Source organism: Dipodomys spectabilis, unplaced genomic scaffold (genome assembly GCF_019054845.1).
Source record: "Dipodomys spectabilis isolate Male_0828 unplaced genomic scaffold, ASM1905484v1 ptg000148l, whole genome shotgun sequence".
Classification (NCBI taxonomy): Eukaryota; Metazoa; Chordata; class Mammalia; order Rodentia; family Heteromyidae; genus Dipodomys; species Dipodomys spectabilis.
In genome coordinates this window covers 3,556,104-3,568,887 of record NW_024870825.1, presented here as the reverse complement: position 1 = coordinate 3,568,887, position 12,784 = coordinate 3,556,104, and the positions used below count along the sequence as shown (strand labels likewise).

Genomic DNA, 12,784 nt, shown 5'->3' with positions numbered 1-12,784 from the left:
ATACCGTGGGGGAGGGACATACAAAGCAACAAAACCATCACCTTATAAATATATTAGAAACAGTAGCAAGAAAAAGAACCACTTGTGTCCTTATCTTGGGGTTCATTTCACCTAATATCATCTTATCTGACCATTTCTATTTGTCTCAGGCATATACTAGTTATTGCAAACAAGGGAAACCATGGAACCTACGTTTCTTTGGGCCTGGCTTACTTCACTTAATATAATTTTTCCAAGTCTTTCCATTTTCTAACAAATGGGGCAATATTATTCTTTCTTTGTGGATATTAACCATATTTTATTGATGCATTATCTACTGAGGGGCATCTGGGTTGATTCTATATCTTAGCTATGGTAAATAATGCTGCAATAAACATAGCTGTGCTGCTAGCTTTAGTATGGTCTTGTTTGTGATCATTCGAGTAAATGCCCAAAAGCGGGATTTGCTGGGTCATAGGGGAGCTCTATGTGGAGTCTTTTGAGGAACCTCCACACTACTTGCCAAAGTGGTTGAACAACTTTACGCTCCCACCAACAATGCAGTAGGGTTCCCTTCGGTCCACATCTTTAATGTTGAAAATTAAAGAGTGGTAGAGCTCTTGTCAAACATAGGTTTAATACTCAGAATAGTAAGAAAAAAAAGCAAACCGAACAATGGCAAAAAGAACACAATAACCAAGTGAAGGAATGGATTGTCTAAAGACAAAATATTTTGATATGCATTTAATAATCTAATTGATATTAAGTGATTAGGAAAATGATTATTTCTGTACTAAATTAAATGTGCTTACTAAATATTTATGACACTGAATTTTTTCTAATATATTCTCTAGTTTAAATAACACACAAAATCATAATTTTCTTTCTAAAATATTCTCTAGTTTAAATCACTGACAAAAATCATAATTTCCTTTCTAATACATTCTCTAGGTTAAATTACAGACAAAATCATAGCCGACACCCAAATAGCCAAACTGGTTGCAGAAATATTGATGCCCAGAGCAGGGATGCTGGAATCTTGTGGAGCAGTGAACCTAATTGCTCGTTTGACTTCTGATATGAGATGAGATTCATTGTTGCCTTTGATTATAATGAAGATCTTCGTGCCATTCTCTACTTTAAAACGTTCTGCTTTAAATCCAAATGTTTCTTCAGAGCCAGCCTCCTTAGATGTTAGATCAACAGTATGGTCAAAATCATGTTGGAGCTCCTGGGAAGACTTCCTTATTCTTATGGTGCAGTTGCCAGCTGGAACACAGACAGACAGGATGGCTCACTGCAGGCACGTTGCCTGGTGGGCACTGATCAGATGCTCACTATAGTTTAGAGAACGCCAGTTACAGCGTTTGTCTGGTTACACAATTGTTCTTAGTATAACAAGTACATGAGGTTTTTAAAATGTATTATAAGATCACAGAAAATTTTCATTCACTGCCATGAAGCACTGAGCCTCCCTCCCTGACAGAATTTAGTTTATGCAGAGAGATATACAGAGCTGAATGAGCTTTTTGATTTGGAACAGGGAGCACAGCAATGCTCAAGTGTGCTTTCTTATGAAGCTGAAAGAAAGTAATATGAGAGGGGAAGAAGTGAGATGATCAAGGAACAGAGGAGTGGGAGGAGACCCAAAAGCTGGAGTTTGTACTAAGCTCAGGACCTAGGGCAGACCTTGACTGGTGATCTCCATTACTGGTTTTCTAAGTAATAGAACGTTTTACCTCAACTTTCTCATCTGAAGCTTATCAAAAATGGAAAATATAGATTTAGTCATTTAGCTCTATCAAATATTTATTGAGTATCTCCTACTCCACTGTTGAGAATTATACACAATAGTACATGAAGTGGTTAGCACAATTAAATACGTAAAGAATGAATGTTTGAAATGTTAGCTACAACTATGAATAGTTAAGAAAGGAAGTAGGATGCCCACATAAAGGCTTCATCCCAACTGCTTTTAAAATTCTACCAGAGTGATGTTCTAGGTGGTACCAGTGGTTCATGCTCATAATCCTAGCTACCCATGAGGCTTAGAGGTGAGCTTGTTGTTTTGAAGCTTAGGCAGGCAAGTCTATGAGACTTATCTCTAACTAACCAGCAGAAGCTAGAAGTTGAGCCGTGACTGTAGGGATAGGGTACAAGCCTTGAACAAAGAAGCTCAGACACAGTACTGAGTCTCTGGATTTAAGAATCGGGGCTGGCATTCACATTTAAAAAATATATCCTGTAGCTAGTTATGGTGGCTTCCATATGTAATCCCAGATTCTTTGGAAGGGAAGATGTGAAGAATCTTTGCTCAAGACCGGCTGGGGCATAAAGACTCACATCTTAACAAACATGGTAGAACATACCTGCAATCCATACTATGCAAAAGGTACAGGCAGCAGAATTGCAGTCTTCTGCCAGTCCAAGCAAGAAGTTTAAGACTGTCTAAAAATTCACCAAATCCAAAAGAGCAGACTCAAGTGATAGAGTGCTTGCCTTACATGCTTAAGACAATCCCTATCCCTAATATAACAACAGATATGAAAACTAAACAAAAAACTTTTCATGTTTACAATTTGATGTTAGAACATTGAGTGTCCCTCTTTGAGATGAAGACTTTATTTGTTATGTTTTGTGGAAGGATGACAGTATTTTAAGAATGAGGTAAGTAACTTTTGCCTTTTTTTTTTATGGTGCGGTTCCTGTGGCTTGAACTCTGGACCTGAGCTTCTTTTTGCTGAAGGTACTACCACTTGAGCCACAGCCCCACCTCCAGCTTTTATGAGTTTTATGAGCTTTTATGAATGTCTTAGGGACTTTCCTGACTGTGTTGGCTTCAGATCAGTCACTATCCTAGATCTCTGCCTCTTGAGCAGCTAGGATTATAGCAGTCATCCATCAGCACCTGGCCGGGCTAGGTTAAGATTAACATGTAGTTTCTCTATACATAGCCTTGTTGGCATACTCTACCATTCTGCACATAAACCTTGTGTTCCACTGAGATAAGTCTTCTTCTCCCTTTCCCTCCTCCCCCCTTTCCCCTCCCTCTCCTTCCTCCCCTGTTTAACTCAAATATTATGAAGGTTTTCTTCTTTAATTTTAATGTTTGACAGGCCTTGAGTTTGAGTTCTTGGTCTTGCACATGCTAGGCAAGCACTCTACCACTTGAGACACATTGCCAGCCTGTGTTTGCTGTTAGCTTCATGTTTAGACAGGACCTCACTTTTGCCTTGCACCAATCTTGGAGCATCACCACAATCCTCCTGCCTTTGCTTCCTGAACAGCTGAGGTTGCAGGCTCACCTTCCCCATGTGTAGCTCCTTTGGTGTGTTATGATGGGGAATTTTAACTTTTTCTCTGAGCTGTAGTCTTTGTGGAGTCTTCCTACCTTTTCATTAGCTGGAATTATAGGCAAGAGCGACTATGACAAGCTACTTTTCCTTTCTTGACCTTGATGATGTCATTGGATTTGAACTCCTTCAATGGCTTCATTTTCTCTATCTCTATACGGATTTTTTTTTTTTGTCAGTTGTGGGGACTCAACTCTGCTTCTGGGCGCAGTCCCTGAGCTCCTCAGCTCAAGGCTAGCACTCTGCCACTTGAGCCACAGCACCACTTCCAGTTTTTTCTGCTTATGTGGTGCTGAGGCATTGAACCCAGGGCTTCATGCATTCACTCTACACTGAACCACCTTCCCAGTCCTCTATATGGAAATCTTATTCTTCAAGGCCCAGACAAGACCTCTTTCTCATGATGTCTTGCTAAAGTAATTCATTGGCCTTGATATTTTCTTCCATGAACTTCTACTGCATGGAATGGTGTTTTCCAGATTTTTCTGGCTTAACTTTTCATTCTGATGAGATTCTATTGCTCTTGAGAATAGACTATATTTTTATACTACCATCTAGAGATCACAATATTGTACTGGGTATATATGTGTTTTCCTTAGTTACTAGTTGGCCAATGATATACTTGTTAAATTGATACCCCAAATGATACAAGTACAGAAGTATAAAATATTGGAATCTTATGTAATTATTTTGGTAATTCTAAATCTGTATTTCTCTTCTTGCTATAATAGGGGATTGAACTCAAGTCCTCATGATCGTTTTTTTTTCGGGTTAACTGGATATGGAACCTCATGGACTTCTGCCCAAAATGTGATTTTCCACATCTCAGCTTCCTAAGTTTGTCCAGTTACATGGATGAGCCACTGGCGTCTTGGTAAATCAGCAGATTTACCAGGTATGGAAAACAGGTATGGAAAGTATGACTGGGAAAATATAAGTCCTTCACTCAAGATTATGGAAATGCTCATTTCCTCTTTGAGATATCTTTCTTTATCCTTTGCTGGCCCTTGGGCCTTGACTTCAGGGCCTGGACACAGCTTGTTTGCTTAAGGCTAGCACTCCACCACTTGAGGCCACAGCTCTACTTCTTACTTTTGTTCTTTTGGGCAGTCAATTGGAGATAAAAGCCTCATGGACATTCCTGCATGGGGTAGTTTTGAATGATGATTCTCAGATGTCAGCTTTCTGAGTAGCTAGGCTTGCAGGTGTGAACCACCACTGCCCTTCTCTTAAGGTATTTTATGATGTTTAAGTGAAATGCTTGCCAGCCACAATTATCCTTCCTGCCCTTCAGAAGAAAGTACAGAGTGATAATTCCCCAGTGCCTACTAGTAGCACATCACTTCTTTTAGTTTCTGTAACCAGCACAAAGGACATTTCATAAGAGACAAATCTTCTACTGAAGGCTCCACCTTTACCAAATTAATTTAGAGCTATATATTTGATTATATGATTTCCTTCTTGGTGTTTTTAGTGGCAATACTAATATTTGATTTGATTCTGCTATCTATTGAAAAGTCAGAGGAAAATGATGTATTTTCAAAGTGGTCATAGTGATTGTTTTCAACATTGAAGCAAAAGTATGGGTGATGTTCTATACTTCTTTTGGCTTATAAAAGCTTCTTTTCTATTTTTTAGAAAAGCAAACATGCCAACATTAACAATAAAACAACATGCCCAAACAAATATGGCTGTGTGTGTGTGTGTGTGTGTGTGTGTGTGTGTGTGTGTGTATGTGTGTCTGTCTGTCTGTCTGTCTGTCTGTTTGTGTCAGTCATAGGGCTTGAACGCTAGGCCTGAGCACTGTCCCTCAGCTCTTCAGATCAAGGCTAGTGCTTTACCACTTGATCTACAGTTCCCTTCTGGTCTTCTGGTAGTATATTGGAGATAAGAGTTTCACAGTCTTTCCTCCCTGGGTTGACTTTGAACTGAGATCCTCAGATTTCAGCCTCCTGAGTAGCTCGGAGGACAGGCCTGAGCCACCAGTGCCCAGGTACAAATAGGGCTTTGAAAATTCTATTTAGTAAGTAAGATGCCATTAGCATTCCATGTCTTAGTACTGCGAAATGACTTGTCTGGTCATGTGTCTTTTATGGTCATTGACTTAATAGGGATAGTTTCTAGGAATCTCATGCAGTTTTAAACTTAATGATTAATGAATAAAATTATACAAGTAGAGAATGCTTAGAAAAATGATTTTCCTTGCCAGGGACAGGAAGCAGTTATTCAGGCCTCCCCAATTAAGTTTAGGATGGTTCAAACTCAGAAAAGCAGTTTGGTACAAAAGGACATGGCAAGAACGGGTTAGAATTCTAGGTTATTGATATAACTTGGCCCAATTTCTATCTCTTAGTCTTTCAGGTTTCACATCTGAAATCAAAGGAATAATGGCCTATGTAGACACCCGCAAATACTATTTATAAATGAGACAATAGAAAATGAAAGGTAAGGGATATTCTTTTAGAAAATGTAAAAGCTTAATGTCAAGCCTACCTTTGCCTTTATCAAGGGTACTGCCAGGGTCAGTCCATGAAAGGTGAACAAGACCTCCTTTAACCTCAGTCTCCAAGCCTGTGATTTTACTGAGCGGTAACAAGGGAGTATTGTCACCAGCAGGAGGAGCTCCTGATACAGTGAATGACCCTCCTGAAGTTGGTCTGCTGACATTTTCCAGTTGAGCTTCTGCCAAGTCTTCTTTAACTTCAGGTCTGGGTGGGTTCAGTACAATTGCACCTACCACAAAGAGTAATTTTGTAACTTTTCATATTGTCATGTGGATACTTCATCTTGTAGAGGGGTAAGTTAAAACTTAATGGCAGACACAGAAAAGTGACAATTTTTAGTGAAACAACCCTCTTGTTTTAGTATAACTTTGAAATGAATGAGGAGATATTATGCTATGTTAAAACCATCTTTGATCTTTATTAACTGCTTGACTAGAAATTCTTTGAGGGCAAAGATCCTTTTTAACTCAGGGTCCCATTCTTACTGGCTAGACACTGTATCACTTAAGCTATGCTTCAGAGCTTCTGGGCCTCCTTATGTTCTTTTCTGGATATGTTACCAAGGTTTCTCCCCAGGCAAGCCTGGGCCTGCAAGCTTCCTATTGAGGCTCCCACAGATGCCCATCATGCCCTTCGTTTTGTTGTGATGGAGGTCTCAGGAATTTTTTGCCCCAGCTTGCCCAGAATTGCAATCCTGCCAATCTCTTCTTCCAGAGTAGCTGGTATGACTAGTGTGAGACATGAGCCTGGTACAAGCATTATCTTTCATTCATCTTTGTAGCAAGCATCTTCTATAGTGCTGGCCTCATACCAGATGCTCAGTCCAAAATTTTTCATTGTAATTGAAATCAACCATGGTAGATGTTAACAAAACATGTGACAACCTATTTAATACTCAACCCAATAGTATAAATATAATTTGGAAACAAAGAAGTTGAATACATAATTATATACTTGACTCTTCCATATTACATAAAATTTTCCATGTTTGCTACATGCAATGTACAAAAACATGTGACTCGTTTCAATTTTAATGCTACTTACCATTTACAACATGGCCAGGTATGTACAGAGACTTGTTCTGTCGTCTTAAACTCCGTCTAGCTGTGTGAATACTTGCCTGGACAAGAACTGTATCTACCACTTCCATTGTAGTCCATAAAATATCTGGAGTAGATACCATCATTTTTGACAGTACCAGCACCTTTAGGTTCAAATAAATAGTTATCCAATAAATACAAATGTCTACTGTTTCTCTCCTGGAACAGTAATGATATCAGCAGTTTGGGAGATAGCACAGCACATATGAATACTAGAATTAGACTCCATTCCAACCTTGGCTTAGCCACATGCTAATCTTTTGATATTGAAAACAGTCTAACTGTGATTGTATGTATTCAACTGATATTAGTGGCTATTATTTTATAAAAGAACCTTATCAAAAAGAAAATATATCTAGTTGGGGAAATTATAGTTGAAACACTAACACTAAGAATACTGGAGCAAGATTGTATTCATCTATTCCATGAGAAACATAAAATTTTTCTTGAGGTTGAAAGATAAACGTGTTTTATTTTACTTTGTCAGACTCAGTAAAATGTTTATAAACGTTATAATCTTGAAATATGTAGTATAAGCTTATATATCTCATGACTTCATCATAGAATTCTCTAGGATATGTTTTAAGTCCAATGACATTTGAAGCACATGTTAGTTACCTGCATCATTGTCCAAGAGTTGCTGTCCAAGAGTTGCTGTCCATCTTCCATTTCGATAATGACTATTATATCAATGTCCACTATAAGCATATCCTCTTCCCTGACAACTGCATGAACAATATCTGGGTCTATGTGTTGTGCTGTATTTTGACTCCTGTAAGCAGCTGCCATTACTGGAATTATGGAAGGATTTCTTGCTCCAGTGGTCATTGTGAATGATAGAAATTGAGGTTGGGCTTGATTATTTAAAAGTCTATAAGTCCAAGTACCTGTCTGGACAAAAAAAAACAAAAAACAAAACCTCCTTCAAAGCCTTGTTAATATTACTCTTTCCACCCAGTGGCAGTGGTTCAGACCTGTAATCCTAGCTCCTGGGGAGACTGAGATGTGAGGATTGCAGTTTGAAGCCAGCCAGGGCAGGAAAATCTGTAATAAATTTTAATTTCCGATTAAATCAGAAAGAAAGGGAGGATTGATACCATGGATCAAGTAGAATAGTGCCAGTCTTGAGCAACAAAACAAACTCTTTCCTTGGGATATAAACTGATTTAAAAGTATAAAGAGTTTATGTATTTATACATACACAATACATATATATGCATATATGTGTGAGTATACATATACATTTACATATATGTGTTGTATGCATGTAGCTTATTTGTATGTATATATATATGTATATGTGTGTGTGTGTAATTTTGAGGATGGAAATGGTTTTCATCTATACTAGATAATTGTCTTTTTCCAAACTACACCCCCAGCTCTAATAGTGAATTGAAAGCTGATTTTACAAACTAGTAAATAATATGAATGTGAATTATTACATATTCCATTAATTTTTATGGCAGATGACCTGTTTTAATATTAATATTGAAAATATACAAGACAAAATCATATTTATAAAGCAGTAATTAATAAAAACAAAGTGAAAATGAGAGAATAGAATTACCTCTGCAATGCCCGGTATTCGAAGATGGGAAGTTCGACTATTTTGCTTATGTTCTTTGAAATCTGAGGTATCATATTCTTTTCCTTTGGGATCTTGGAGAATAATTAGTGGTTTTTGCATTGTCCAGGTAACAACAAACAATGTGTCATTTCCAGTGGTGCTGTCCACAGACACTGAGCCATTGGCCCATGTCTTCCCTGTGACATTCAAGGCTTTGCTTTCCAACTGTTACATCAGTAAAAGGAAACACGTAAAACCAATTTGTTATTTATTTTGACAATACCTCAGCTTGAACTCAGGGACACAAACTTGTTAGGCAGGTGCTCTGCCCCTGAACTACACTTCCAGTATTTGTTTGTTTGTTTTTGTTTGTTGGTATTGGGGGGCTTGAACTCCAGGCCTGGGTGCTGTCCCTGAGCTCTTCTCAAGGCTGATGCTCTACCACTTTGAGGCACAGTGCCACTTGTGGTTTTCTGGTGGTTAATTCTCCATAAGAGTCTCATGTAATTTCCTGCCCTGGCTTGATTTGAGTTCTGATCCTTCTACCTCAGCCTCCTGAGGATGACAGGCATAATACATATGTCTAATTGGCTTCAATTCCAAGTTTGGCACTTACTATATGACTGCACAAACCATTTTGTTTCTTTCATTTCTAGGATAAGAGTAAAATTCCTTGCTCTTGAGTATATGCTAAAATTAAAATAGTTTCTATTTTTCTGACAAAGTCTGGGGCTTAAACATAGATTATTATTTAAAGTCCCTGAGAATAGCTTTCTTTCTATTAGCTTAACTACGAGTTTTGTCTTTTAATTATTCAATAAAGGAATGATTACTAATACTAATGCATAATTAAATCATAAAATGAAACAGATTGAATACTGGCAGTTTGGATCCATTTTACACAAATGATGAATACTGTCCAAACGACATGGGGAAATTATAATGGTCTGAGTATTTATATGTACAAAGGTAGAAATAGTTATCAAAATAAAAATATATGAGTAAAAAAGTTTTCTCTTACCTGGATATTCTGAATGAGTTTTTCATCTTCTGTTACATAGGGGTTAATTGAAATGACAATACCTACATATGCATTGGCAGGTAATTTTACCATTGAGCTTTTTACCTCTGACAAGAGATGCAGAGCTAAGCATAGAATGCCCCTCAGACTGAACACCATTTCTGCCCAGGCTACAGTTATATAGAAATGCAAGGGGGGGTATTTATTTATCTGCCTATTAGTTTAGGAATTTGAATCAAGACCAAACTATTTGCATAAATTTGATATGGTAAAATACACTAAAATGTCTAGGTGAACTTCCTTATTCATTCTAAAGATGTAGTTATGAAGTAGCAGCAGGGATTATGCTAAACATCCTTAGCATACTCTGTGTAGATAGTCAAGCTCATAGTAGTGACTGGTTATCCTTGTTACTATTAAATGTGACCTCAGGATCTCCTTACAAAAAAGCTCTTCAGGGAGAGGCAAGATGTGGTAGGGAATTAAGGGCTTAATTTTATTTATTTTAAATTTTATTTTATTGTAAAGGTGATGTGTAGATGGGTTACAGCTGAGATTCATTCAGTAGGAAAAGTTTTAGCTTCTGTGATTAGTACTTGTTTATTTCAGCTTTCAAATAACATTGAATGCTTAAGTTCTTTCATAACTTGGGAACTTAATATGCTTCAGGTAAGTTTTCTTTCATTCTTTTAATTTTTTTTGATTGAACACAAATGGTTCTTAGCTTGAACTTGTTGTACAATGGCATTGTGAGCTGGCTCTAAAGTTAGAAAAATACAAACCCTACTCTTTCTTGCTTTGGTCACTTAAAACTCATGGGATTTTTATTTTTGTAAGAATTATGCAGTTCATTTTTTAGGCTTTTTCTTTTGTTGTGCTAGAATAATATTGTTGTGTAGATTAATTTGTACTTATAGAAGTTCTAAATCTATGGATCAGATCTACAAGGTTTTCAAACAAGCTCTTAATATAATACCTCAGTAGTAAGTACTATATGTATATAATCAATACAACCTTGTTATTCACTTTGATGATTAGCGTTTCCATTTTAATTCTTTTATTTTGTCATCATGTAAATACAAACTCTCAATGTTTTATGGCAAGTCCCCGTGTATGCCTAAGACTAGAGGTAGAACTGTCTGGCACACTGAAACCACAGGCTTTTTGGAATGCTCTTTCATTTTTTCTTGCTGTGCCCTTGCAGCTCCAGCCTAAGACCAACCTCATTTGTAAAAATGTACTAAGCCATCCACATGAAAAGTAATATATATTTCCTTTGAACTTGTTTGTGCCTAACATCTGCATTGCTCTTGTAATTTGCTATTTTATTACTAGGACTTGGGAGCCTTGTGCTGCTTGAGTCATCCTCCCAGTCCTTTGTGCTTTAGCCATCTTTCAGAGAGGGTCTTACAATGTCACTCCAGCCAGGCTTGGATGCAGTCCTCCTACCCACAGCCCCCTGTGTGGCTATCATTATGGGTGTGAGTCCCCACATCTAGTCTTGCTTTTGTTATTATTCATATGCATAGTAGCTTGTCTCCTTTCTTGGAAGGAGAATTTTTTTTTCTGAGATTAATCTTTCTCAATCTTAGTTTCTTTAACTATAAAATGAGGAAATAAAAACTAGAAGAGCTGTTGGTCAGATTAAATACAAGAACAAGGGGAAAATACTTGTAAATGCTGGTGCATATTAGACTCACAATGAATGCTTATTGAGTATGGAGAAAACTCAAACTGTGTAATTCCTTAGAAAGTCTAACTCACAGTTCAGCCAGGAAACCTGTATTTGAAAGGGGTAAGATGGGCTCAATGGAAGGGTGGGTAGATGAATGAAGAGAGGATGGGGGAGAATACAGTCACAAGTGTCAAAACAAATCCTCCAAACTTGTGCAAAGTGAGGGAAGGTGGCCTGTTGAGAGGGAAGGGTGAGAACATTGAAAGGAGGCTGACACTGATCAATATGCATTGTGTCCATAAACTGCTTTGCTGAATGGAAACTCCTTTGTACAATTATTTAAAGATGATAAAAATGCATATTAAAATACATGTTCAGTGTTTTCCCTTGTTTCTTTTATATGGAAAATATATGAATGCATTTAGGTGCCCCATCCAATGCTCTACTCTTGAGCAAGTAAATTATGATTACATATAACATTACTGATGGAGAAATTAAAATCACTTCTGTAGATTAGAATTGTAGAAAAAAAAAAAAGAAGAAAACAACAACAACACAAGATAGGGCAAGAACAATTCGATAGGAAAGTTATAATGTCATCACTAGAGACCCAAAAATTGGGTAATATTTATGGTGAAAGGATTCAGGAAGACTTTGGGAGAAAGCCATTTTTAGGAGATTGAAGAATGGAGAATTTATACTTTCCAAAAAGGAAACCTTTGGTATTGAATCTCAGAACATTCTGACTGGGGTAAGGTAGAATCTCAGTGTGGTTTTGATTTGCATTTCTTTTATGGCCAGGGATGTTGCTTATCTAATTTGTGGAAGGGAAAGGGAATCATAGAAACAGCAGGACAAAGGAAGAACTAAAGTAACAATGTAGTCACTAGACACTATGTTGGAGATGAACTTTACAACTGGGAGGGTGGGATGGGAAGTGAGAAGTTATAAGCAGTGAAAGTAAGAGAGGGGTAACAGTGATTGTAAAATGTACTCATTGCCTTCCTTACGTAACTGTAACCCCCTGTTCATCACCTTTGCAAAAAATCCAAATTTAAATTTAAATTCAGAAAAACCCAGAGAACATTCCGTTTCAGAGCTTACTTTTTTTTTTAAAAGTATACTCTATTTCCACCATTTCCCTTTTTTTCTTCTTAGCAATGCCAGAAATTAATCCCAGAGCCTTATGCATGCTAGATAAGTACTATCCCTGAGCCATACCCCAGCCCTCCGGCTGTTTTCAAACATATACCACAAATAGTACTTTTGAAAACGAGGACCAGAGAGTATAAGCTTGAAAAATACTTGGAAATTAGCTTCTTTGATAAACAGTAGTCGTCATTAGAAGAGTCTAGAGAGAGTGAATTGTTGAGATTTAGGATAGGAACACATGGCCTTGCACTTACTAAACAAGTGATTTAACACTTGTGCTAGGCTTCTAGACTATTACCATTAATTTTGTATTAGTCAAAAAAATCTCTATCTTGTTTCAAGATAAGTCATTTTAAATTGGATCTTAAATTGAGGTAGACAAAACTGTAAAAATCATATTGTCACAACATTCTAGAATGTAGTCTTCAACTAA

General features: G+C 37.3%; 1 protein-coding gene across 1 annotated transcript; it reads right to left on the bottom strand.

Moving 5' to 3' along the window:
* Nucleotides 1-931: 931 nt before the first annotated feature.
* LOC122118337 (calcium-activated chloride channel regulator 1-like) lies at nt 932-9,617 on the bottom strand. Its single transcript, XM_042692298.1, is given in 8 exon segments — nt 932-1,248; nt 5,826-6,065; nt 6,881-6,963; nt 6,965-7,040; nt 7,555-7,579; nt 7,582-7,827; nt 8,504-8,728; nt 9,525-9,617. Coding segments are annotated over 8 exon segments (1,305 nt in total).
* Between the last annotated feature and the right edge of the window lie 3,167 nt (nt 9,618-12,784).